This window comes from Triturus cristatus, chromosome 4_1 (genome assembly GCF_964204655.1).
Source record: "Triturus cristatus chromosome 4_1, aTriCri1.1, whole genome shotgun sequence".
In the NCBI taxonomy this organism is placed as follows: domain Eukaryota; kingdom Metazoa; phylum Chordata; class Amphibia; order Caudata; family Salamandridae; genus Triturus; species Triturus cristatus.
In genome coordinates this window covers 1145014335-1145040666 of record NC_140585.1, presented here as the reverse complement: position 1 = coordinate 1145040666, position 26332 = coordinate 1145014335, and the positions used below count along the sequence as shown (strand labels likewise).

Below are 26332 nucleotides of genomic sequence, written 5' to 3'. Positions count from 1 at the left end.
TGGAACATGGGGATCCAGTAAAATATGGAGGTTATCTCCTTCGACATTCCATCAATTAGGCACTACATTTACAGCTTTAGGCAAGTCACTTACAAATCATCAACATTTTGCGTTTAAGTCTAATTAGTTTAACTGAAACCAACAGACCCTTCAACATTAAATGCATAAAGTGCTTGGTGCGTGGCTCCCCAGGCTAGATTTGACGGCTCCCCAGGGAGCCACAGCGCACAGTTTGGGAACCACAGCCTTACACAAAGATGTGAGTGACAGAGCAGGCTACCCTCAAAAATGGATCAGGCACTGCATGGCCCGAAGTAGAAGAAGGCCGACTAATAAACAAGGCACAGGTGTAGCATGGGAGGCAATGGTGTGAGATTCGTACCACATACCGCAAGGGGACTGCAAGGGAGCGGACAATGCCTGCAGAGTGCACAGGAATACATGTCTTGTAGGCATAGGGGTAAGGCGGCCTGCCATTCTCAAGGTTACACCACTCCAGTCAAACAAAGGAGTGTGAATGGTTTCTCCTTATACAAAGCATACCGACCCCACTGGGAGAGGATCTCCCATCAGAGATCACATGAACAAAAGTCATAAAGGCACAGGAGATGAGTGGTAGCTCCCAGCATAATACAGTAACACAAGTTAACTTATTTTTGTTGTAGGTCTCATACTTCCTCAGCAGATCATACTACAGAAAGTTGGAGGACATACAATTCCCCACCCGAAGCAGAAATAAACAGCATCACCCCCTCACAGAAACTCTGCAACAATTTATCAAACTTCTTCCAAAGCAAAATAGCAAACATCTACAGTAACTCAGAAAAACAACCAGACCCCAGACCCCTCATCTCAGACCTGACCACCGCCAACCATGACACTTGACCGAATGTAAAACACTTACCAGAAAAGACAAACCAACATTCATGCAGAGGGTCCACTCTGGAGCACCAACAGATCCTTGCCCCCACCACATCTACAACATGAGAGGATCTCCAATCAGCAACACCCTCACCCACATCGTCAACCACTCCATCAGATTCAACACCTTCCCAGAAGACTGGAAACAAGCAGCAGTTAACATCCTCCTAAAAAAAAAACATCAGTAGAACCAAACGAGCTGAGCAACTTTTGTCCCATCTCACTGCTCCCATACCAGCCAAAGTGATGGAGAAGGCCATCATTAAGCAACTCACCAGCCACCTTGAGCTTCACCACCTTCTGGACCACCCCCAATCACGATGCAGAAGTAACCATAGTACCAAAACAGAACTAATTGCGGCCATAAATGACATACAAACCATACTGTACCAAGGAGACACCGCAGCCCTCATCCTGCTCGACCTCTCTGTAGTTTTCAACATGGTATCTCACCACACACTCGTCAAAAGACTCCAGAACATTGCCATCCAATGACTGCCCCTCAACTGTATAGCCTCCTTTTTCACAGAAAGAACAAAGAGTGTCAGACTACCACCCTCCACATCGGAATCCAATAACCTGATCTGCGCAGTCCCTCAGGGCTCATTCTTCAGTCCATCCCTGTTCAACATCTACACGACGTCGTCCGCTAACTTCATCAGATTCCAAGGCATTACCATCATATCCTATGTCGACGACAACCAATTTATCCTATCTCTGACGAAAAGACAACCACCAGCAGAATTAACTTCACCAACTGCATGATTAAGGTAGCAGAATGGATGAGAACCAGCTGCTTGAGCTCAGTTCCGATAAGACAGAAGGGCTGGTCTTCAGGAACAAGAACTCCCTCTGGAAATCTACCTGTTCGCCGTCAAAGCTAGAACCCACACCGAAACTCACCGATCATTCTTGATGATAAACTGCATGACAGTGCAAGTAAATGCAGTTAGCTCCTCCTGCTTCCACATCCTATGTCTGCTATGCAAGATCTTAAAATGGCTGCCCCAGAATACCAGACATACCGATACACAAGCACTCATCACAAACAGACTCGACTACGGCAACACCCTGTATGCCAGAATCTAGAAATAGCTCCTATACAGACTCAAGACCATCCAGTACACCGCAGGAAGACTCATCCTCAATCTCCCTCGTAGCACCAACACCTCACCACATTTCAGAGAGCTCCACGACACCCGTACACAAATACAGCCAGTTCAAACACACAACGCTCACATACAAGGCATTGCACAACATCAGAGCAGCATACCTAAACAACCACATACACTTTCGCCAGCGGACCAGCCACCTACACTCAGCCTCACTCGCACATACACACACCCCGCATCCACAAAAGTAGAGCGGGAGGTCCCTCATTTTCCTACATCGGACCCAAAATCTGGAACGACTTCCCTCAAGACATCAGAGCCTCCTCCTCATTTCTTGAATTCCGCAGGAAGCTAAAGACCTGGCTCTTTGACTAACACCACAGGTACAGCGAGTAGGCACCATGCTCAAGCACCTGGATACCCTAATTGGTGATTAGCATCCTAAACAGATCCGCTTAACATAACATAACGAGTAAGGTGGGAGGAGGGGGGCTTCAAGCAGATCTTACAGCAGCTCAACTCAGAGGCACAGGGATGAATAGGGAGCTCACTATATGTCTTACATTAACACCAGATACACCAGATACACAAGCACATGGACTAACAGTGTGCCCCTTGTTGGATTTACAGTAACACAAATAATAAACACGAGTGTGAAAGTCAGCTCACTGCCTACCTTATTGTGCCACACGCCGTGCTTAATTTGAGCCTGTGGTGTCCGATGCTCAGCACAGGCACTTTTAATTGTCAACATAGGCGCTTGTGACAGCCTGAGCAAGGTGGCGCTGCCTGGCTAATTTAGAGGAACACAACAACAGTAAATTATTAATTCAATGTACATTAAAAATTACTATTGCCTGTCACCCAGGCCATTCTTCTAGCTTTGAGGGCCTGGAATAGTCCAAATTGGCACACTTTTAGGAGTTTGATAGTTAGTAGTTGTGCTGTTACTATCATTGGCAGCCTGGCGCGGGCAATTTATGGTGCAAGCTGCACTGGCCTCCTGATGAGAGCCCTGGCACTTATTGTTTTTTTTTTTTACAATTTAAGCACTGGACACAATCAGACCGACCCGGTTTAACTGGAGGCCACAGCAGATTGCAGTAACACAGGTGCTGCAGGGAGCGTTCCCCGCTGAGCATACATTAACACGAGCTGCACAAGGTAAAGAATGAGAGAGCTTACAGCATCAAATTGTACCATTTCGTATAGGGACGTGAAGAGAGAGGTTCGTTTTTCAACAGCAGTAGGCTGTATGCCACTTAGGGTGACCAACCATCTGTAAATTTCACAGACAGTCCGTCATTTTGCTGTCTTGTCCATTGTCCACCATCATTCCTCCTACGGACGCCTTTTGTCCCTAATTTTGGGATTGCAGCAAGCTATGCTGCTCCCCTCTGACAATTAGCCAGCTCGCAGTTCTCTTTCAAACTCTAGAGGCTGCAGTAGCCCCTCCCCAACCTCGCTCAGTCTGGGACAGGCCCATTGTCATTCTGACTGTGGCTGATTATTGAAGCACCCACTAAATGGTGGTAACAGGGTTGAGGAGAAGGGGGGCTGCGTCAGATAAAAGCGTTTCATCGCCCTTCCTAACTTTAATCTGTGGCTCGCAGGTCAGCAAAAGACAGGATAAGAACCTAATAAACAAAATAAGAATAATAACCGTGATGCAGCCGTGGGGAGGGGCCCAAAGGAGGCCGAAGTTGGCAAAAGCGGCAACAGAAAGATACATTATTAAAATGGTAAAACAAAAAGACGTATGACACAGGAGGTGCCTGTGCCTCCTGTGGCAACATCCAACCATGGAACAACAATCCTGTGCACACGTTGTATGAGTATTAACAGAGTCTGTGACAAACGTAGTATTTGTTCAAGCATGAATGGAAATATGAACAAGATGCCAAAAACCAAAGTGAACGGGCGGGTGCAGCCGTCACTCGGGGATCTTCATGATCGGGCCGAAAAAGTGAACGTGACTGAGTCCGGACTCGGTCACGTTCACTTTTTCAGCCCGATCATGAAGATCCCCGAGTGACGGCTGCACCCGCCCGTTCACTTCCGTGTACTACCGAGGGTTTGACGGATTTGTCTTCCCTATATGCGTTTTGTTATCTTTCACTGCCTCCACTGGCTTTTTTCTCGCTTCAATTGCGTTCCGATCTGACCGTTTTGATTTTATAACCGGTTCCACGATTGTTTGCACCTTTAGTTACCTCAGCCCTGAAGAGTCACGGGTGACTACCCGTTTGACGAAACACGTGTCGGCTGGTCTTTTCTTTTGATGTTTTTTCTTCTGATGAAGGTCAAAAATATACCTCACCCAAAAGTAACGCCTTGTGTCCTTGGTTTTTGGCATCTTGTTCATATTTCCATTTATGCTTGAACAAATACTACGTTTGTCACAGACTCTGTTAATACTCATACAACGTGTGCACAGGACTGGTTGTTCCAATTACTAAGTGGGCCCTACCCACTTTTTTTCAGGGGTTATATCGGGTTTCCTCTGACCATGTAGCACCATATTACTTACTGCTGGTCTCTATTTTTCACCCTACCGCTACCAGTTCCTAGCGCCATTCTTCCTGTACACTCAAAACCCTACGTAGACTTTCCAACATCCAGCCATGAGCAAGACCCCCATGATGGTAACGGGCCCAGCGCTGCCCAGTTTCCCAGGTCTGTGCATGACTAGCTGTTCTAGCCCAGGATTCTCTCTTTGAATTCTGGAACTTGTAGTCCCACATTTGAAGGAAAAATAACCTGGACTGGAGCAGGACACGGGAAACGTAGCAGCTTCGCAGACCCTGGCACTGCGGTTTTCCACGGATATGTGTTGGGGCTGCTAGTAGCCAGTTCATGTCCCAGCAGAGGATAAAGTGCCAGAAGCCATACTTAGGAGTGAGCAAGCTGAGCCTATGAAAGAGGTGTCGTCCTTCACGGGGTGGGTATGGGACGCAGTTCCCAGTCAGAGTTGAGGCACATGCTTCAGACACGTCGTCTGAGAGCAGCGCCGCTCTGGACCCACGCAGAGCGCTTTGGCACAGTGCAGACACTAGGCCCATTGAAAGAGTCCTGCTTGCAGCCGTGTCCCAGAACATTTGGCGTCGGTTTACTGAAGCAAGAGCGCGCTTGGTGGGACATGTGGTTTCACCTGAATGCAGAGGACTAGGGCCTGGGGTTGCAGGAAGTGAGGTCTGTGCACCACGAGCATAAAACTCACTAGCAAAACCGGTGGTCCATGCCTATGAGCTGGGCAGTGCAGAGACTATGTGCAGTGCAGGGACTACGTCCCGAAGCACAAGTGTCTGGGAGTTCAAGTGGTGTAGACATTTAAAGTTTGGAGGAGAGCGAAGCAGCAGGGGATGGTGGAAACTAAGATGGCTTCTACATTCTGCAAACATTTGGGACCAGTTAAGAGAAGAATTTAGGAAAACAAGCTAGGACAGTGCTTCCCAAAATTTTTAGAACCACAACCACATTTTTAGAAAGGCAAACGTTCGCACCCCACCTAGCTTTCATAGAAATGAAGCGGACAATTTTTAACGTAACTAAAGCATAGTGTGGTAGCGCACTGTCGCTAATCTACTCTGCACAACTGCTCTCTTCACCACTATATTCTGAAACACTATGCCACTGCACTCTACACCATTGTGCTTTATGTCACTGTACTCTTTGCCACACTGTTCTACTCTATACCACTATACTATACTATACACCACTGCTCTCTGTGCTACTTCATGCCACTCTATTCTGTGCCACTACTCCTCGCCGCTCTACTATACACCACTGCACTCTACAACACTCTAGTCTCGGCCACTCCACTCTACTCTGCACGACTTCACTCTACTCGAGTGCACTCTATGCCAATATTTTGTACCCTGCACCACTCCACTCTACACTCCTTCATTGTATTCTGAAACAATCTACTCTACGCCACTGCACGCAGCACCACTTCACTCTGCACCACTCACTCTGTGCCACACTATGCCACTGCAGTCTTAGCTACACCACTCAACTCTCCATCACATCACTCCATGCCAATGCACTCTACACAACTTTACTCAAAACCAATGTACTCTATGCCTGTCTAATCTGCACTACTGCACCCATATATTCTACTCTGCAACACTCTATGCGACTGCACTCTACACTATTGAGCTCTAAGTCACTGCACTCTACACCACTCTGATCTAATCTGCATCACTGTACTCTACAACACTGCTCTCTACACCACTCTACTCTGCACCACTCTACGCCACTGCACACTACTCCCATGAACTGTACAGCAGTCTACTCTCCAACACTCCCACTGAACTCTATGCCACTGCACTCTACCCTGCACCACTCCACACTACGCCACTTCACTCTATACCACTCTCCTCAGCAACACTCTCCTCCACTCTAAATAACACCCTCGACACCACTCCACTCTACTTCATTTAACTCTACGCCCTTCCACTCTATGACACTCTACTCCCTCCACGGCACTCCACATCACTCTACACCACTCCATGACACTCCACTTCACTGCATGCCACTCACCTCTACGCCACTGTACACCACTCCGCTACTCTACGCCACTCCATAACACACTACACCACGACACTCTACTTAATGACACTCTACTCCACTCCAAGCCACTCTGCTTTATGCCACTAACTTTTAGCCATGCTGAGCAGCAGCCTTGCAGGTGCACAACATGGCTAAAACATATTGGCAAAGCCAATAGCTCTGGCATAGGCGAGACCTGTTGGCTTTGCCAATGCTTGTTGTGTGCGTGGGTCCACCGGCACTCATTCTTGGGTACTGGGGGTTATTTTACCTCGTCCAACATTTCCCGAAAGCAAGAGAGGAAAAATGCACAACGAAGGAAGATAAGACGAAAAAACCATCACAAAGGGAGAAAGGTGGAACCTGCAGGAGTGAGATAAAGAGACAGGGAGTGTCTGGAAGTGGATTGATGAGGCCTGAGGTGGATTCCAGTCTAGGTATTCGGCAACAGCTTTTGGCACCGGCACTTGTACTTCAACAAATTAAGCACTGTCTCAGTTATTACTTTTGAGGTGAACTCACCTCAGATAGGAGAAAGAAACAGGAAGTGAAGACATGACTCCACCCACCCCTTTAGTGCAATAAGCACTGTCTTACCCAGAGAACGTACGTTTTTGTTTCTCCTGCCTTTGACCGGGATGGAATAGGAGCATAGGATCTTTTCCTGGCTCTGGTCTACTCGTCACATATGGATTTCCTTTGAGCCAGGAACAAGGGGAACAGGACTGCATAACTCCTTAAGGGGGGGGGGGGGGGGGGGGGGCAGGCAGCGAAGTTCACCCTCTCTTACCTGGATGTCATTTTACCAAACTCAGATATCGGTTAAGATGACACAGGTGGTAGGTAAGTTCTACTTCGAACTCACAAGGGGCGCCTGAGTTCTTCGCTGACCAGAGGTCTGGTGCAGTGGGGACGGGGGGAGGAGCAAAACCACGCTATGCTCTGCTATATTTTCAGCTCATGCATGTGCAGTAGACTGGGTAACATGCATGCGCAATCGATTTTTCAATAAGCATGCACAGTGCCTGCAGAACAAGAGTGCAAGTTTCTCTCTATTTAAACAGTTGGCAAATGGGACACAATGTTGCAAGTCCCTGCCCTGGAGAGATGCTGACTGCAATCCTGTGTGTGCAACTGATGATGGGCAAGCACTCTAGGAAGATAACAATATCTGGCTCTTCCGCCTTAGTCCTTCTCCCTCAAGATGTCGTAAGGCATGAGGAGCGGTCACTGGAGCATAAGAGAGGGAAAACTGTGCTAGAGGGTGTGCTTGCCTCACAGTATCTTTAGTCCGAGGTGCCCTTTAATGTGAACAAGCTTGGGGGCAGAAGAGGAAAGTATTGAGCGCGTTCACTCTGATCAACAAAAACTATAGGTCCCCGGAAATCTTGCCCAGAGAAAGGAAAAATGTGGGTTTTCGAATGGAGAGGTTACCCAGTACTTCTTCAGAGCCAATACTGAGGCAGTTTTAGAAACCTTACTCCTTATGGCTTAACATTCACCAACATTTCTCTGATGTGGTGACAAGAGAATGGAGGGATCCTGACAGAATCAGTGTTCCTAGATTTATGTGTAGCCTATACCCTTTGGCGAACACAGTAAAAACTATGCCTAAATCTGTTATGGTGGATTCCTTTGTGGTTACTCTGGTTGGTTATACTTTCATGACATAGGAGAGTATCTTAAAAGCCCTAATTAACAAAATAAATGAACACTAGAAGGATCTAATCTAGCCATGTGTGCTGGAATATATGGAGCCTACATGACATAGTAGTTGATTATGGACATAAGACGCTTTTAGGTTGATCAGAAGGGTTCAGAGTGATCTTTGCTCCTTGAAGCGATGGTGCCAAGTAGAGTTCTTATCCAATATCTCTTTCGATATAGTAAGAGAATTACAGTGGCGGAAGAAACAACCGTTTTCGCTATATTAAAACTCTATCTGAAGGTGTGGCATACTGATGAAGCACAAAAATCAATAGCCTTGCGAAAGACCTTCCGAAGGAAGCACTTTGTTTGGCTTAGAGCTGGAATAACAGTCACACAGGATTATCAAAGAGAAGAAACACCCTTTTTCTTTTCACCAGAACACAGATCCATCTGGTTCAGGTTTTGGCTCCTCATCAAAGTATTCTTTTTGCCAACTTTATAGAGTGTTTAGGCTAATAAATGTTTTAGAGGGATAAGCAAATCGATTAAATTAATTCCATTCAAGATGGAAATAATACAGAAAATATTTCCTTTACTTCCAGAGAATTCGTTCATGATATCAATAGACTTGATGGATGCTTACTTCGATACTCCTATCACAAAGGAACATCAGACTTGTCTGAGGTATTTTGAGCTATAGAACTGCTATCAGTTCCAGGTATTTCCTTTTGATTTCAAGTCTGCCCGAAGGCTATTCACAAATGATGGCTCCCTTGGGGGCACATCTACATCTTCAGAGGTGTAATATGTTCCCATACCTGGATGATTGGCTCCTACGTAGCCAATCACGAGAGAGTTCTGAAAGGTTGGAAAATATTGAAGGAGTATCAACACGACATGGTATAATGATCAATCTGGAGAAATGCAAACTGAATCCCTCTCAAAACAAAGTGTTAATCGGAGAATATTTCAGGACAGAGATTTGTATGGTGTTTCCGCAAAAGGATAAAGCAACAAGGTTAAGAAGGACGCTCTTTCTCGCTTAGCTCAAGCTGATGCACCAGCAAGACTTTGGCTGAAAGTATAGCGAAGCATGGCATCTTGTGTAGTACCATTATCATGGGCAAGGCTTCACATAAGAAAATCATTGCTTCGCCTAGCAAAATATTGGAAACCTGCTTCAATAGATTGGGAAAAGGAGATCTTGATAGCAGATCTGATTGAGGGCAGCTACAATGGTGGCAAAAACTAGAACTCTCAAACAAGGGTTTCCCTTTACATTACCCTCCAGAGATGGTAAGAGATTCCCCTGCAAGGATGCCAGTTACAAAGGATGAGAGACAATGATGTTGAACAGGAAAGCTCAAGGGAGATGGTCAACAAAGGACAGACTGAACTCGTGAAATTGGACAGACTTATCAGCAAATCATCAGGAGCTAATACACATCAAGAAGAACACGATCAGACATCATGTGGTTATTTGGACAGACAACACTACAGTGATGGTGTACATTAATCGGCAGGGAGGAAGAAAGTCCACCTCTGACTCTAGTAGCATTAACGACTGGGTGATGGGCAGAAAGTAGTCTTCTTTCCTTAAAGGTGATTCACATCAGGCAAAACAGCAAACAAACTAAGTAGAGTCCTCATGTGATTTCAGACTCTGTTCCTCACTCCCCATGAGTTCCCTTTAATATGCAACTATTTTGAGAAACACTTTCTAGAACTCTTAGTCTCCTGAAAAGATAAACAACTTCCAAGATTCCTCTCTCACGATCATGGTCAGATGCCTTGGGAGTGGATGCTCTATCGTCACCTTGCCTTCTCGACTGTTATATGTTTTATCCACCTCTTCTACACATCCCTCTTCTACTCGTAAAAATTTAAAGGGAATCAGCAGTGAGAGAAGTGACTCCATTCTGACCTCGCCACTCTTGGTTTCCTCTTCTGAAATCTATGTATCGTTTTCCTCCTTGGGGTATTCCTCAGTCTCCCAATTCTCTCAGGTCTCTAAGATTCCTACCTCTTTAGAAACTAGCTCTGCCTGTGTAAAAATTGAGAGGATTGGGCTTCAAAGGAGTGGAGTACCAGAACATCTAGCAGACGTCATTCAGGGTTCCAGACGTCCCTATACTTTGAATTCCTACTCTAAGCATAGGAGGAATTTGGAGAAATTGTGTTCCTCTAGATCTCTTTCTCTGGTGAAATTCAGAATCTCGTCTGTGCTTCAGTTTTTAATAAATAGGTTCCAAAAGCAAGAAAGGTCCCTCTGGTCTTTGAGAGACCAGTGTGCAGCCATCAGAGCTTCAGAGAACCTTGGTTTAATTCTAGCAAGGATTATCTGGTGGTAAGACTGCTGAAAGATTTACTATTTCTAGGCCTACCTCTAGATTTACTGTTCCTCCGTGGGATCTTCCACTAGTTTGAAAGCATTTCGGGAAGTACAATTTGAGCCTTCGATTTCAGATGACGTAAGGTACCCATCTATAAAATGATGATAACAAAGGTTATTATCATTTTACTTTTCCTTGCTTACTTCCTGCAGTGAGCTGAGGGCGGGGCCGTCCATTCATGTCGACACAGCTGCAGGAAGGAGGAGGAGTGGTGGCACTGCTTTAAGTGTGCATGACGGTATGGCCAACTGGCTAAGGCCGGCCAAACCGTCATCACACTTAGATCTCTCCACCCGTGCTGTGCTTTACAGCCGGGTGGAGAATAAGCCGAGGGTCATAATCCCTTACTGTGCCTAACTATGGCGCTAACACCAATCACTGTGCTGCTCTCATGCTGGGTAATACCAGCATGAGAGCAGTGTCTAGATTGGCGTAGAGGACCCTGTGGCATATCAGGAGTCGAGGAGTAGAGGTCAAAGAGCACTGACGCTGCAGAATGAAGTAACCATTATTTTTTCATTCTTTTCCCCTGGGCTGCCCTTCCCGCGCTTCCCCACCACTTAAATGCCAAAGCAGCTGCCACTCATAAAAACCTGCATATTTCTTTGTGTGATTTGGTCATGTTAACTAGGGCCAAACAGTATCCAATATTACTATATTATTATTAATTACTATAAATTATTCATATATTATTAATATTATGGGGAGAGGAGTTGGCCTAACGGCTAGAGCGGTCGACCTTGAATCTGGGGAACTGGGTTCCAGTCTCGGAAATGATGCTGAACATCCTGTGATTCAGGGCACATCACTTAATCTCCCCGTGCCTAAGAAAAAATAAAAAGTGTTCTCATGTAATGCAACTGGTGCTATGTAAAGCGCTCCGATACTCGATTCGGGTCAAGTTTGCGCTATATAAAACTTTGCAAAATAAAAAATACTTTGAGTTGTAGGATCAGAACAACTATTGGTTAGGCGCATTCCCTGTGTAAAGCTCCTGTACCTGAAGGAATACAGGGCAGCTCCATTAAAGCGATAGTGGCCTCCTGGGCTGAGGCTCAGGGTGTCCCTTTAACTGAGACCTGTTGAGTTGCAAATTGCTCTTCAGCTGTCTAAGGGGGCAATCTTTTGAGGAAAATGTGTATTTTCCACAGGAATTTCTTTTGGTCTTTATTCACTAATTAAATAAGAGTAAACATGATCAGTGTTCTCTTTTCTATGTTTACAGTGGTCTGGTTGTGAAGGCCAGCTTAGCTAATGTAGACACAGGAATATTGCCCTTGCTAGTGAATTTAATTATCCTTAGTCCCGATTGTACTCGTCGCAGTCATTGGGATGTACCCATCCCTTATTCCTTAAAAACATCTGGAGTCTCCTGTCCAAATTGTTGGGGGCGTTATGGATGGGGGGTGTTGGCCTACTCTTTCCTTGGCTGCAGGCTGACCAGGGCAGTTCCCGCTACTCTACACATGGTGCAGGTAACTGGATGGCTTCCACTGTACTTATGCACCCATGAACGCACAGTGTGGGTGGGGATTAATGGACATGGGCAAGTCAGCGCAAAGAGTTTTTGTAACATGTACAGGTGGGGAGAGCCAAGAAATTAAAAAGGTGAGCTGCGCCCACCAAGGGTCTTGCTTGGCTCCAAAAGCCACTACATGAAATGTGGCATGAAAATGTTTAGCATGTGAATTATGCCACAAACATCATATAAAAATGTGTTCAAGTCTTTGCAAATTAAAAAAAAAAGCGTAATTCACTTTAGTACTTAAGTATATATCACTGCATTCAGAGGCATTTATTAAAAGAGATACTTTTTAAATATGATTTTAGAAACATTCATGCCTCTCCCACGCCCTGACCACTCTTGCTAACTACGAGGCAGGTCAGTTGGCATGTACACCCAACATATGGCCTAGATTCTTACACATGGAGAAATACTATAGTCTATTAAATCAAATACAACAAGTATTTTTGTTGTACAGCACACTCCCTGCACACTTTTTTGAAGGGGCGGTCACATGGTGCAATAAAATATTTACCTAGCTTCACAAAGTTTGGGAAACTGGGCTTGATCCCAGGTTTTCTATTTTCACATTGCTCAATTCAGCCAGTAAACGGGTACCTCTTTTTCTCTCCTTTTTTTTCGATCAAAGGTCACAGCTCTGACTTCAGTTCTTGGTGCATGAGGTTAGAGCTTGGATGGTGGGCAGAAGCCACATGAAAGTTTGCCTGGTTTGGGTTTGAGGGTCCAAGAGAACCTTGAGTTGACTGAGCCAGAGCTGGGTCTCTAGCTCGAGCGCTCAGTGACTCCCCCACCGCCAGTAGCGTAGCGCGGTCTGTGAACAGAGCTAAGGGCGCATGGACTACGGGCACAGGTGACTGAGCGGCTTCGGTCACATGGACAGTGCGAGGAGATCCGGGTACAGGGAGATCAGGAAGAGTTTGGGGTACATCATGGACACCACATGCGTGAGGAGCTTGGGGTAAATGGACAGTGCGGACTTGGTCCGCTGGAGGAGCTTGGGGCACATGAAAGCATCGCCAGGAGCTGTAGGGGAAGACAAAGTGTGAGAAAGAAATTCAAGAGGCAGAGAGTAAAGACAAAATAAATAAATGTGTAAAGGGAGAAAAAAAAGAACAAAAGGAAGCAAAAGAAATGATAAAGGTGTGTGTTCTCCAGCAGAGCCACAGTCCACTTCACGTGCTCACCAATGAACCTGGCTCTGGCCTGTGAGCCATAAACCTGCAGATGGGATATATGACTATTGAGGCATCCAGTCCGCCCATATTCCGTCTCTTCTACCCTCGTACCTCCTACTTGGCCTCCAGCTCTTCCTGTTTCCTTCCTAGCCCCCTTTTCTTTACAATCTTTGTATTGCCTTTTTACATATTACATTCATATGCAACTAATACGTGACACATATTTGCACTCAAAGAGTGACAACAGGACTTATCAGGGTGTTGAGCTGAAGATTCAATGAACAAATAATGAAAAAGAAGAACTGTCAAGTTATAGGAACTCTGCCAGACAACGCCCCCACTAGGATAAGGCAGTGCCCACCATCACCTTGCTGCTAAGAGCCCGTGTCTGTCACCCCGAAGTCTCCTTCTCGGTCTCTTCCGAGATTCCCTTCCTCTGGAATCACCCCCATCTGGGCCCCTGGGGTGTCCATACGCTTGCACGCCCACCCCAAGCAGGATACAAAGAGCCCCTCCCCGCAAGGCTTCTAATATATCCAGTTCCTTGACAGCTGTTGTCATCCTCGCATCTATCTTTATCCAGATCTCAATGCAAGTGCCCCCTCCGTCCCCCGGCCTCCCCACACTCACAGGTTCAGGCAAGCGACAAGTGTAAAAGGGGCAAAATAGGGAAAACTGAAAAAAACTGTTCCTGGTGAGGCTTTCTGCAATACTCAGCGATCAGTCAGTCAGTCAGGTGCAGGGTCCGCTCTAATATAAGGCAACATGTATTCATTTATGCGTTTATAGAGCGCGTCCTTCACCCCGAGGTGATCAAGCGCTTTACAGTAATACGAACAACATTCTCCAGTGGGCCGATTCCACATATACTGCTGAAGGAGATTTTTACGGACCTGGAGTGGAAGGGGTTAACGTAATGTGTGCAATGAAATATGGAATAGTGATATTTTATTGCACACATTACTTTATCCTGTTCCAGGTGCACAGACTGGGAAAGGTGTAGTGCGTAAGTACAATGTGTTAGCGTGTATCCTGGCTTCACTACTCACCCCAACAAACCGTGTGAGTCACGGCAAATAACGTTGCCCTCCAATCCCTTAAATTGAAAACATATTTTTGCATGCTGGTTTAGGTTTCGCTTGCTGTTCTTTGTACAGAACTTTGATTTCGAGACAGCCTGTTACCCAAAAAAGGAGAAAAAAAAGACATCTCTGTAAAGTGTCTTGCTGCTACTCCGGAGCTCTTACTGTACGCCAGGGTCGGACTGGCCTTTAGGGCACCCTGGCAGGTCCCGACAGGCTGGACTCACAGGTCAGTGTGTGGACCGGTGTTTTACCAGCTTGTGGTCCTGATGTATGGCACGGTGGGCCGCTTTTTACTGTTAATTGCCCTGATATTATCATAAACATTGCCTGCAGCAAACTGTAAACACAAATAAATGCAGTCCCACACGCCTTGCGAGACACAGCGTGACTTTATTAGCTCGAAACTGGCTTGATTTGCAAATGTGGGCCACGTTTTTCAGCTATCTAGCTCGCTAACTGTTGCCCGTGGCTATTTTTTGTCCCTGTCTGGCCCTGCTGTGCACCATTCCTGATCTCATTTTATTGACCTCAGATGGGTGAAGGGCAGAGTCCATTCCACTGGAACCGTAACCATTGACCAACAGTTTACAAGCAAAGCTTTGTAGCAGATGCATTAACCAGCAGAGCTGCCCTGTTACCCATAGAAGTACGATGGTGCTTTTTTTCCCCACACGTTTTGGGTTCAGTAGGCCTGTTTTCAGAATATGCCTGGCTTGCATTCCACGTGGCGCTTGCTGCCAGGGTTGTATACGTTTGTAACACATTAGTAGAAGGTGCTACCTCAATTGTACTCTGTTAATCGGCCTCGAAAGGATGAAGCACTGATCCAGACCTGTGATGTGCAAATATATCAAGCGAATGCAAATGCACTGAGCTACCCTACCCGACTACTAGCAGCCAGGGCAGACTTGTCAGGCACAACTCGGAGCAGTGTTGTGAACAACTATTGTGAGCTCAACTCTGAATTACACAAACAGCACCGCCATGTGGCAAAGTGTCATAAATGCCGAGTTGACAGCTAAGTTCCATTTGCTGAGTACCGGAAACCACCTGCTCAAATTAAGCACTGGATTGTTCTGACAGCCAGAGGAGGATCAGAAGGCAGTCCAACATTCAGCGAGAGCAGGTGTGGTGATGGCACGCTCTGCATGCAGAGGTTGAACGTTCATCTGGCAGGGAGAGAGAGATCAGTCAGCGCGTGGGTGCACCGCGAGCAATGAGTGGAGGTTGCGCAGACAATCAGCAGACAGGGAGGCGGGAGTGTGAGAACAGGGTGTAGTGAATGTATGTTGATCAAGCACTTTGGTATGTTCCACAGTGAGCAGACAGACTCACAAGACAGCGAATGGTTGCCCATAGCCTTGTTAGATAAATCTTGACAGAAGCTGTGTGTTAAGTAGTGGCTCGTGAAGTAAGCAATTAAAAGCATTCAGTAGGGTTGAGTAAGATCTAAGTGCTATTAAAAGGTCACAGCACCTCGAACATAAGATTTATGCAGCACCATTCTACAGTTCAATTGTTTTGCTTTTCCATACTTCTACATCACATTTTCATGTAGCGGGGCCTTGCTGTCACGTGACTCAATTTCACAATGCATAACATGGAAAATGGAGCGCAAAAAGTTTGTTTGTTTGAGGAGCTATATAGTGCGAACATGACCCATCCGGTTTTTCCTAGATAACTGCTTCGGCGCTGTGGAAGTGTACATGTAGATAGATGCCCCTTTACAGAAGGCATGCTTCAGTCATATTTTTTTTATGTAGTACCTATGTGAAAGTGTGTGTGTTTTTAAATAAAGCACTAATGGCTGCTATTTAGTCTCTCAGCATTCACAATTTACTGATTAGGGGGGAAAAAGCAGCGCAGATAAGTGGTGTGCAACGGAAGCTTGGATTACAGCTGGGGTCCTGTTATCACACAGGCATCAGTATAGCTACCAGTTCGCATCTCGGCGCTAGATAACTCCAAAGTAGTGAGGCACGTGCATTCATCTACGCTGCGCTGGTTTATTACGCGTCGCGTCACACAAGGTCGCGTGCCAGGGTCACTCACAAGACGTCCCGGGCCGCCGTCTTGAAGACGATGCGCAGGAAGCGCCAGCCGCCGCTGCCGATGTAGACGCCCAGGGTGGCGGCGAGGCTCCAGGACCAGGGCAGTCCCATGAGGCGCATGAGACCCAGGGAGCCGAGGAAGGCCGTGCTGGCGCCCATCGCCAGCATCCTGGAGCCGAAGGGAGAGGCTGCAAAGTTTAGTGCCAGTGTTCGTCGCGCCCGCGGAGCTCCCTGAGAGAGAGGGGCTGCCTACAGCCAAGCACCGGAAGGAGGGGCGCTACTGCTGCCAGGGGAGCCCAGCAAGGCCGGGCTGGAATGCGGGCCCTGGTGCCCCGCTCAGAGCTCCAGTGTCCACCGCCTTTCCTGGTGAGGCAGGCACTCTTGCAACTAATCACTCTCTGGGCTGTCTGAGGAGAACCGCTACCAGCTCCAACAAGAAGGCGGAGCAGCACCCCACGGTGTGGTGTTGGTCTGAAAACAAGTGAAGGAGAGCCTGGGAGGAGCAAAGAGCACAAGGAGGAGCTAGGGTGACAGGGGAGGAACAGCTGACCAAAATATAATTGGGTGGGAGAAGTCCGTAGACGCGATAGGAGTGGACGCGAGGGTCTGTTGGCAAAGGAAGAAGCGGGGAGGGATAAAACGGGTTTAGAAGAGTGAAAAGGGAGAATCAAAAAGAAAAGAAGAAGGCGGGGGAAATGTATGAGAAAATACAAGAGGAGACAGAATGGAAAAGGAAGAAAATGTAGAATAAAGGAAAGAAGGGTGGTGTAAACAAAACAGGTGACTTGAGGATTGGGAAAGAGCAACTGTAGACAAGAAAGGAGTATTAAATGTAGAGATGAAAGGGAAGGGAAGATGACAAAAGAGGAATTGAAAGAAATCCTCTCAAACTACTTTTAATGTGTACTTGAGCTCTGCAGACGATTAGAAATATGCAGTGGGGGATAAGTGCTGTGGGAAGCAAAATAAAAATGAAAGTGGGAGGAGCTCAGAATAGTGAAAGGAAAGTAGAGTCGACAACAAGTGATGGGGTTCGAGAGGAGAGGAGCAAAGGAAGCAAATGATGCGGGTGAAGGAGCAAAATGTAGGAGGGAAGAAAAAAGTTGGGGATGGAGAGATAAAACAGGAGGGAGGCACAAGAGCGGGGCGCGCGAGGTGTGCAAAAAGAGGAAAAGGAGACACTACGGCGCCACAGTTGATAAGAGGTACGAGAAATGGAAAGAAAGAGCAACGGGAGCCGGAGGTAGGACAATGAAAACGAGTATCAAGGAAATAAGGTACGGCCTAAGGGGAAGAACCAGGGAGACATGGAAGAGAAGTAGAAATGGAAAGCGAAAGGAAGAAACACATTGGAGGAGGACGTAAATGGGAGGATGAGCAAAGTGACACGGGAAAAGTAAATGTGGCAAGGGATAGCAGAGAGGTGAACAAAGAGCAAAGGAAGACGGGGAAAGGAGAATCTAATTGAAGAAGTGATAGCAAAGGCGGAGGAAAAAGGAGGACAAGCTTTACAAACTACAGTATGATGGTAAATGAATAGTGTTTGTAGGAACTTGCAATATGCGGCATTCTCAGTTCTACCTTTTTAACAAATTGTTTCATCCTGGGCAAATCATACTCTTCCTGAATCTCTGTCCACTGATTTGACAATTTGTCAGTCTTTTGAAACAGGCATAATGGAAGAAATGCAACCCAAAGGTATATTGCTAATAGGGAACCTCATTTGTAGAATGTTAGATCTGGTATCCTTTGCATGGTTTCTCCCTACATTTTTGCTTTCAGACCTCCAGTTTTTGCTGACTTCGTTTTTTCTGGCCTTAGGACTCCTCACACTTTACCACTGCTAAACTACTACTTAGGGCGAAAAGTGGGATGGGTATGCCCAGACTCGGGTCCATTGCTCACCATGCCATTGGATTCAAGCTAGCCTGGCTGATGAGGGGTATTACCCCAAAACTGGTCCCAGGATGCTTGTTTCCGTTTCAGGGAAGACCCGGCTTGGCAATTCAGACTAGACTGTTCCCATGAGGAGTAGGGTCAAGGCTGATTTCCATATGGTTGGGTCCAAACTGGGGTGGCGTAGTGAGCAAAAGAACAACGGATTTAACCCAGATCTCTTGACTGGGGGTGAATGTTTGATTAATTCAGCATTCTGTTCATCATTTGTTGCTGCAGCACTTTTCACCCTAAGTGGGATGGGTATGCCCAGACATGGCTTCATTGCTCGCTGTGCTACTGTTTTCAAGCTAGCCTGGCTGATGAGGGCTGTTACCCCGAAACTGTTCCCAGGATTCTTGTTTCCGGTCCAGGGAGGACCTGGCTTGGCAGTTCGCGCTGGACTGTTACCATGAGGAGCAGGGTCAAGGCTGATTTGCATATGGCTGGGTCCAAACTGGTGTTATGTAGTGAACAAAAGAACAATGGATTTAACACAGATCTCTTGACTGGGGGTGAATGTTTGATTCATTCAGCATTCCGTCCATCCTTTTTTGGCGCAGCACTTTTCGCCATAAGTGGGATGGGTATCCCCAGATGTGAGCCCCTTGCTCGCTCTGCCACTGGATTCAAGCTAGCCTGGCTGATGAGGAGAGTTACCCTTAAACTGGTCCCAGGATTCTTGTTTTCGTTCCAGGGTGGACCTGGCTTGGCAGTTCAGGCTGGACTATTCCCATGAGGAGCAGGGTCAAGACTGATTTGAATATGGCTGTGTCCAAACTAAGGTGGCATAGTGAGCAAGAGAATTATGGATTTAACCCAAAACTCTTGACTGGGGTTGAATGCTTGATTCATTCAGCATTCCACCCATCATTTCTTGCTACAGCACTTTTAGAAAGTTGTCACTTTCTTGTCTTAGTCATTTGGTGCCTACAGCCTGTCTCTGGGTACATGACTGGGTGTAGTTGGCAATTGGGCTTTGTGTATTCCTGTGAGACAGCCACACACAATAGGAGCTTAGATGTGACTTGATGAGCCATCACTGGCAGGATGGTAGGGAGGAGCTGGGCCCAGCCTCACTTACATCTAAATAGGCTGTGTCCTGTCTCCACACAAAGGACTGCATACCCTGTAGTTAGTCTGGAGCCAGGGCCAGGAAGGCAGGGCATCTGTGCACTTTAAAGGCATGCCTCCAGAAGACTGTCCCCACTATAAAGGCACAACTGTGTACAAAGAAGGACCTCAGATACCACCACTTCAGTACACTTCTGGACCTGTGGATACTTTTCCAAAAAGAAGGACTGCTATGCTGCTACAAGGACCGACATTCTGCTGAACTGCTGCCCTGCTGTGCTGCCCTGCTTTCTGCCACCCTCTTCCCTGGGTGAGAAGGACTGGACCTGCATCACTTGAACTCAGAACCCAGAGGCCCAAGGGCTAGTTGATGGCCTCCTGATCTGAAGCCTCAGGGACATAACAAGTTTCCAACAACCTTGCATACACACCTGGACTCTGACATCTGTGAGTATACTCTGCCAAGTGGCGCCACCCCAGTCCTGGACCCTTGGAAGTGGGATTAAGGTGCTTTGCCAGCCTCTGTGGATCCAGCTCAATCGACGCATCACCTCTGGTGCACAGTGCAACCCCGAGCAGAATTGACACCTCTCAGCTGCTGCATGGATTGGACGTGTCGCAAAGCCACGCATTGCTGCTACAGCCTGCATCGCCTTCAGAACCGCCACTGTGTGACGCATCCTCAGGGCAGGTCCTCACATCTCTCATTGACGGCAGCCTTGATGATGTCAACAGACTTCGCATCGCAGGTTCTTAGCTCTTTGGAACTGAAGCATTGCCCGATAGCTTGCTGCATCCCGACGTCAGACTTCGCACCGCAAGCCCTGTTGATGGGGTCCTCGACATGATGCAACAGGACCTCGCACCACAACCTTGCCAAATTTTGGAACCAACGCATCACCTCGGCTGCATGACGCATCTTCGACGCGGATCCATGCCATGCTCTGCAACGCAGGATGTATGGTATTTTGTTCATCAGGCCTAACTTGGTCCTTGTAGCTGGCTGCCCTCCATTGTGGTCGGCCTGAATTTGTGACTTTGTCCCAGTCTGGCGTGACTAGATATCTACAGTTAATGCTGTACACCTTTTGGCACTGTTTCCTCTAAATACGTTAACATTTTGTATCTCTGGTTCTACTGATTGGATTTTTGTCACCTTGGGCTTGTTTTATTTATTAAATTAAGTTCTATTCCACTAACCTGGTATGGGGATACTTTTGTGCTGTTTTCCCTGCTTTACTGTTTGAAGTGTTGTACAAATTCTTTACACATTGCTTTTAAGTTCAGCCTGACTGCTCTGTGCTAAGCTACCAGGGGGTCGAGCACAGGTTAATTTGGGGTTTGCTTGGGCCTTAGCCTGTCTAGGATTGTGGTTGCTGCTTGAACAGGCCTCCCACCCTTATACCCCAATTTCTAACAAAAAACAAAGGTTCCATGTGGAAGAGCAATAAACATTTGGGACACAATGGATTTCAGAATTCATTTAATGAAAAAGAAAGTAGCAGAAACGTTGTGAGTAATAAACATTTATTGCTGTGAAGAAGTGCTCAGATTTCACATGTTCACACAATGTTCAATAGATAAAACAATGCAGTGTGTTTCAAACAATGAGGCAATGGTACCAGATAAATATACCATCAACAGCACTGCGTATACAACAACTTATAGATCAATGAGTGGATTAATCCAAGTCTGTTACATTTACCAAATGTGTACACAGGTTATAATAAAGGGCGAACCATGTACTAAATAAAAAATGAAAATGTACAATAGGTTAGAGAAAGACAATGCACAATTTGTGTATACACATGGTAAGTATGCCAATAGGCTATATACTGAGTTTAGTAAGTTGGCATGAATATGCATAAAAAAATGAAAGTATGCAGGATTAATCAACTGCAGCTCTTGAGCTGATGGGAAGCCAAGAAGTCAACGTGTCATCAACCCAAAAGTGGGCACTTACTTGAACAAATAAGGAGCCACATTACTGAAGAATCACTTACAAAAAGATTGTCTTGTATCTTGTTTGCGCTTCTCAAAATGGAACTTGGGGTCATTGTACTTCATGTTCATACATAACAAACATCCTGTCCAGCACTGTTACCTCCATGCATTGTGCAACCACAGACACTTGTACATGCAGCATACACATTCAATCTGCATGCAATGTTCAATACTGAAGCTTCTCTGTATTGTACCATGGTGTGCTATTTGCAAACACACCAGGGGCGGCTCCTCCATAAGGGCGGAGGAGCTTCGCCCTACTACTGTCTCGCAGTGCAAGTAGCAGAAACATAAAATGGTATTATAAATACCATTTTATGTTTCTGCTTCTTGCACTTCGAGAAAGCAGAAGGGTTTGGTTGGAGGCGGGCGGGTGGGCGGTCCTGCTCTAGGGCAGGGAAGGAGTGGCTTGCCCACTCTTAGTGCACTGACTGTTTGGTCGGCCCCTGGGCCGACCAACCCAGTCATACACACTCTCCCTTTTCTCCATGTAGACTGCATGCAGTCTACATGGAGAAAATGACCTCCCCATAGACGCCTGTGTGGTCGGCATCCCAGCTAATCACAACGCTGCCATTGCAGCATTGTGATTGGCTTAGGGGAGGGGAGGGAAGCTGCCTGCGGCTGCTTCCTGTTGTAGAGAGGATAATGCACACTGACGACGCAGGTAGGTAAGTTCACTTTTATTTATTTAAAAAAAATGAAACCTACCCCCGTGCGACCCCCTCTCTGGCCCCAACCCGCGAGTCATACCGGCTGTGACTGAAACACACACACACTACCACCAGACACATTCACCATGGCAACAAGCAAATCGGATATGAAAGAGAGGATGGTAAGTACAGAGTCAGTCATTCAAAGCAACAGTCTTATAATGTTCAAGCGACTCAAGGTGATGGTTGGAGACAAGTACCTGAAATGATACTACGAAGTAGAAAGGAGAACCAAAACTTAGGCCCACTGAGTGGCCCCAGTGAGTAGGACGTAGCTGGCAAACAGTGGCGTGAGTGAGGAAAGCCACAATAATCGCCACTCCAAAGCCACACAAAAGGGGGTGGTGATGGACGGAGCATCAGAACCAATCAAACACTCACACCCAGTCAACAGATCTGGGTTTGATCCATCACCGTTCTTTAGCCCACTCTGCCACCCCAGTTCAGACATGGCCATATGCAAATCAGTCTGACCCTGTGCCTCATGGGAACAGTCCAGCCCGAACTGCCAAGCCATGCCTTCCCTGGACCGGAAACAAGCTTCCTAGGACCGGTAATGGATCAAACCCAGATCTGTTGACTGGGTGTGAGTGTTTGATTGGTTCTGATGCTCCGTCCATCACCACCCCTTTTTGTACCGCTTTGTTCGCCATAAGTTGGCAGGGTATGCTCAGACGTGAGTCCCTTGCTCACTTTGCCACTGGATTCAAGCAAGCCTGGCTGAAGACGGCTGAAATGCCAGAAACCGGTCCTAGGAAGCTTGTTTCCGGTCCAGAGAAGGCATGGCTTGGCAGTTCGGGCTGGACTGTTCCCATGAGGCACAGGGTCAGACTGATTTGCATATGGCCATGTCTGAACTGGGGTGGCAGAGTGGGCTAAAAAACGGTGATGGATCAAACCCAGATCTGTTGACTGGGTGTGAGTGTTTGATTGGTTCTGATGCTCCGTCCATCACCACCCCTTTTTGTACCGCTTTGTACTCCAAAGCCACAGCAGCTGTCAATCAAACTGCATTAGTTAGCCCATTGCTTATATCCAGAGCCGCTGGAATTACGCCACTGTGTGGCGATTTTCTCATAATTATAGATTTGTCACATAATTCATGATCTTCCGTATATTCTGCAAACATTTTTTTAAAAATGGTTTCTAGCTCAAACTGTTCAAAAGTTACTAAAAATGCATAGCCACATGTTGCTCCGCAGTGGACGGCCTTTCGCACAGCCGGGCTGGTCACCTTTCTATTGCTTATTACTGTATTTGAGTGTTGAACGGGTACTAATGAGGTATAACTTATGCCCAGACAGTGTTTCCAAGTTTAACAAGCATTTGCAATGCAATAGGTCTCGCATTTACGCAAATTTAAGCTATTGGCATTGTAAATAACAATGCGTTTTATTTGTTTAAAAAAACAAAATAGAAATAAAAACCATTGTCATTTACAATGCCAATAGCTGAAACTCGCGTAAATGCAAGACTTGTTGCATTGCAAATGCTTGTTTTTAATATGCCGTCACGTCTGGCTCCTGGTTTGAACATGGTGCGGTGGTGAGATCACTGCTGGATGTGGCAAAGGGTATTGGCTCTCTTGAGTAGAGATGTCCGAGCAGGCCCAAAGCTGCTTGTTCCAAGAAGGCAGTAGAGGTGACCGTGCCCCAGCTGCACAGTCCATAGGACACCAGCCCTCTTGTAGGATGGCTACAGCGGGTGGACACTGCTGGTGGAAGCTGCAGGTTGACGTGTGGCAGAATGGTGGTCAGTGGTGACGGATGCCACATTTCAGCTGCAACAAGCAGTGACATTTGAAGAATGAAACCTTGAGAGGTCGTACATAACAACAGCTGGGGCAGCTGCGCAAACTAGAGCAAAGCAGCTGCTAATGTGCTGAAACGTCATCACAATATTGTGCGGCAGCCACATGCACTTACTTGTAGGTGCCACATGAAATAATTCTCTTCTGCTCTTTTTACCCACTCGGGGATTGTTCCCTTCCGTTCCATTGCTTCCACAGCGCGGCGGTTCTTTCTAGGGGTTTCTGACCGCATACATACATACTACAAAGTGAAGACGTAAGCCCCTTCACTCGACCTTCTGCTGAACTGATTGAACATAGCGTCCACCTCTGTAACCGGCTGTGATTGTAATTGCATTTATATTGCACTTACTACCCCTGACAAGGCGTCGAAGCGCTTTTTTGGCGAGTTACACGCGACTCCGGGACCCATAAAGGATTAGTGTTCAATTAGTATAGTGAAATATGAAACTAATTAAAGTGGTGGATAGGTTAGTCACTTGTGGCTCTGGTGACCTTGGTGCCTGAAGGTCAGTATCACAGCCCACACAGCATCACATTCATAGTGAACACAATGAGGCAAGCATTGACATTTAGGCGATCATGCGCCGCTGTCCATGTGAAATCAAAAATCATGACTTGTGAAAAAAGTTTGAGCTATTGGCATAGCGAATCTTTTTTTTTTCCGGGCCGATGTCCCATTAATATATGTATGTGAACCGATCACAAAGATTGCTCACGCTGTGCCAGTCAGTGGCGCGTGCAGGCCCTCTGGGAGAACCAGCAGATTGTCTGGCAGGCTGATTGATGCCTGTCAAAGGCCTGCGGGGCTGCAGAAAGCCAGTTGTATGCTACAGTCTGTCACAGGGCTTTCTCTGCGCCAGTGCTCTGACCCTGCTGGCTGAATCTGGAGTGAAGGTATCACCGCCGCCGGCCCGATTCGGCGCGAAAACCGGAAGTCAGGCAGCGTCATGCCTGTCGTGGGGCGGGACTTCCGCCTTCCGCGGGTAGCCCGCGCCCACGGAGTGGCTGGCCGAGAGGAGAAGGTGTGACGCGGAGCTCCCATGCCTGAGGGAGAGCCCTGCGGTGGCGGCAGAAGTAATGAGAAGCCCTGGGTCAGAAGTGGCGGCAGAGGCCACCGATGCTAGTGCGGGGCTCCCATGAGTGAGGGAAGCCCTGCGTGTTCCAGGTCATGTGAGGCGGAGGACATTAGACCAGGGGAGTCCTGAGACAGAACCTGTAGCAGCCACAAAAGAGCCCGGTGAGTGGGGCTCAGTTGTACCGTGGGGGCTGGTGCATGTGTTTGTTGTTCAGTGATCGAGTACGCGTGCAATGGCCGGGGGCGGCTGGTTGTGTTTGTTGGCGCAGTTACTGCATGCAGCTGGCTTGCGTGGACGGAAGGGGGACAGGAGATGTGCACACCGCGTGGCTGTACGTGCGCGTGCACCAACTCAAATCTGCCAAAGCCTGCGTGTGCCCATCTCCTGTCCCACTTCTGAGGCAAGTCAGCAACAATAGATCTTGCTGGCGACAGCAGCGCTTCGCGCTGCGTTCGCCAGGCGAGACCTAAAAATGACGAAATACTTTTTCAAAATGTGCCACATTATGCCACATAATTTGCCTTTTCCTGCTGCTTAATTTACTCAACCCTGCCACATAATTTGGCCCTCTCCTGTCGCATAATTCTAGTGAACAAAATGGAACATTAGATCCAATTTTGCCATTCTGTTTATGTATGACTTTGAATGCCGTCATATCTATGATGCACCAGTAACTCTTTTCATGAACATGTCCGTCTACGGAAACATTTCATTGACTACATTTTAATGATTTGGAAGGTGATGAAAACAGGCTGATATAATTTTTGACTTGGTTCAATACCCTTTCTCCTAACCTACATTTTACATACATATATAGTAGGGTTTCCATTGATTTCTTTAGATCTTTCTATATGTGTAGAGGGCGATTTTGTTGGGTTCCAAACTATTAAACAAACCCACGAAGTTGAACACCGTCTTCCACTGGAGCTGCAAAGTCCTTTGCTCCTGCACTTGCCCGCTGCTCACTGTAGTGCCACTGCTGGGGCTCTGCCCCCGCTGACATTTGCCTACCGGGCTGGCCGTGCACCTGGAGAGGAGGGGGATGCTGGAGAGTGGGGGGCCAAGCCTGGAACGAGGGTCACAGAGGCGGAGAATGAGCTGAAGAGCACACAGTAGGGAGGCAAAATGCGCGCAGACCCTGCATTAGTGTAACAGGAGGACCAGAGCCCACTGCACACCAACAACTGTCATTCACAGTGAAGTGCCATCGGGGCTCCACTTATACTCCTCTGGCGCCATCTGTTGTCAAATTAG

The 26332-nt window shown here is 47.1% G+C and overlaps 1 protein-coding gene across 1 annotated transcript in view; it reads right to left on the bottom strand.

Moving 5' to 3' along the window:
• SLC27A1 (solute carrier family 27 member 1) overlaps window positions 1-16954 on the bottom strand; it is a 216011-nt gene extending 199057 nt beyond the window's left edge. Inside the window, exon 1 of the mRNA XM_085654270.1 lies at window positions 16465-16954. Coding sequence (XP_085510396.1) covers window positions 16465-16631 — 167 coding nt within the window. The 5' untranslated portion in view covers window positions 16632-16954. The remainder of the gene's footprint in view (window positions 1-16464) is intronic.
• Between the last annotated feature and the right edge of the window lie 9378 nt (window positions 16955-26332).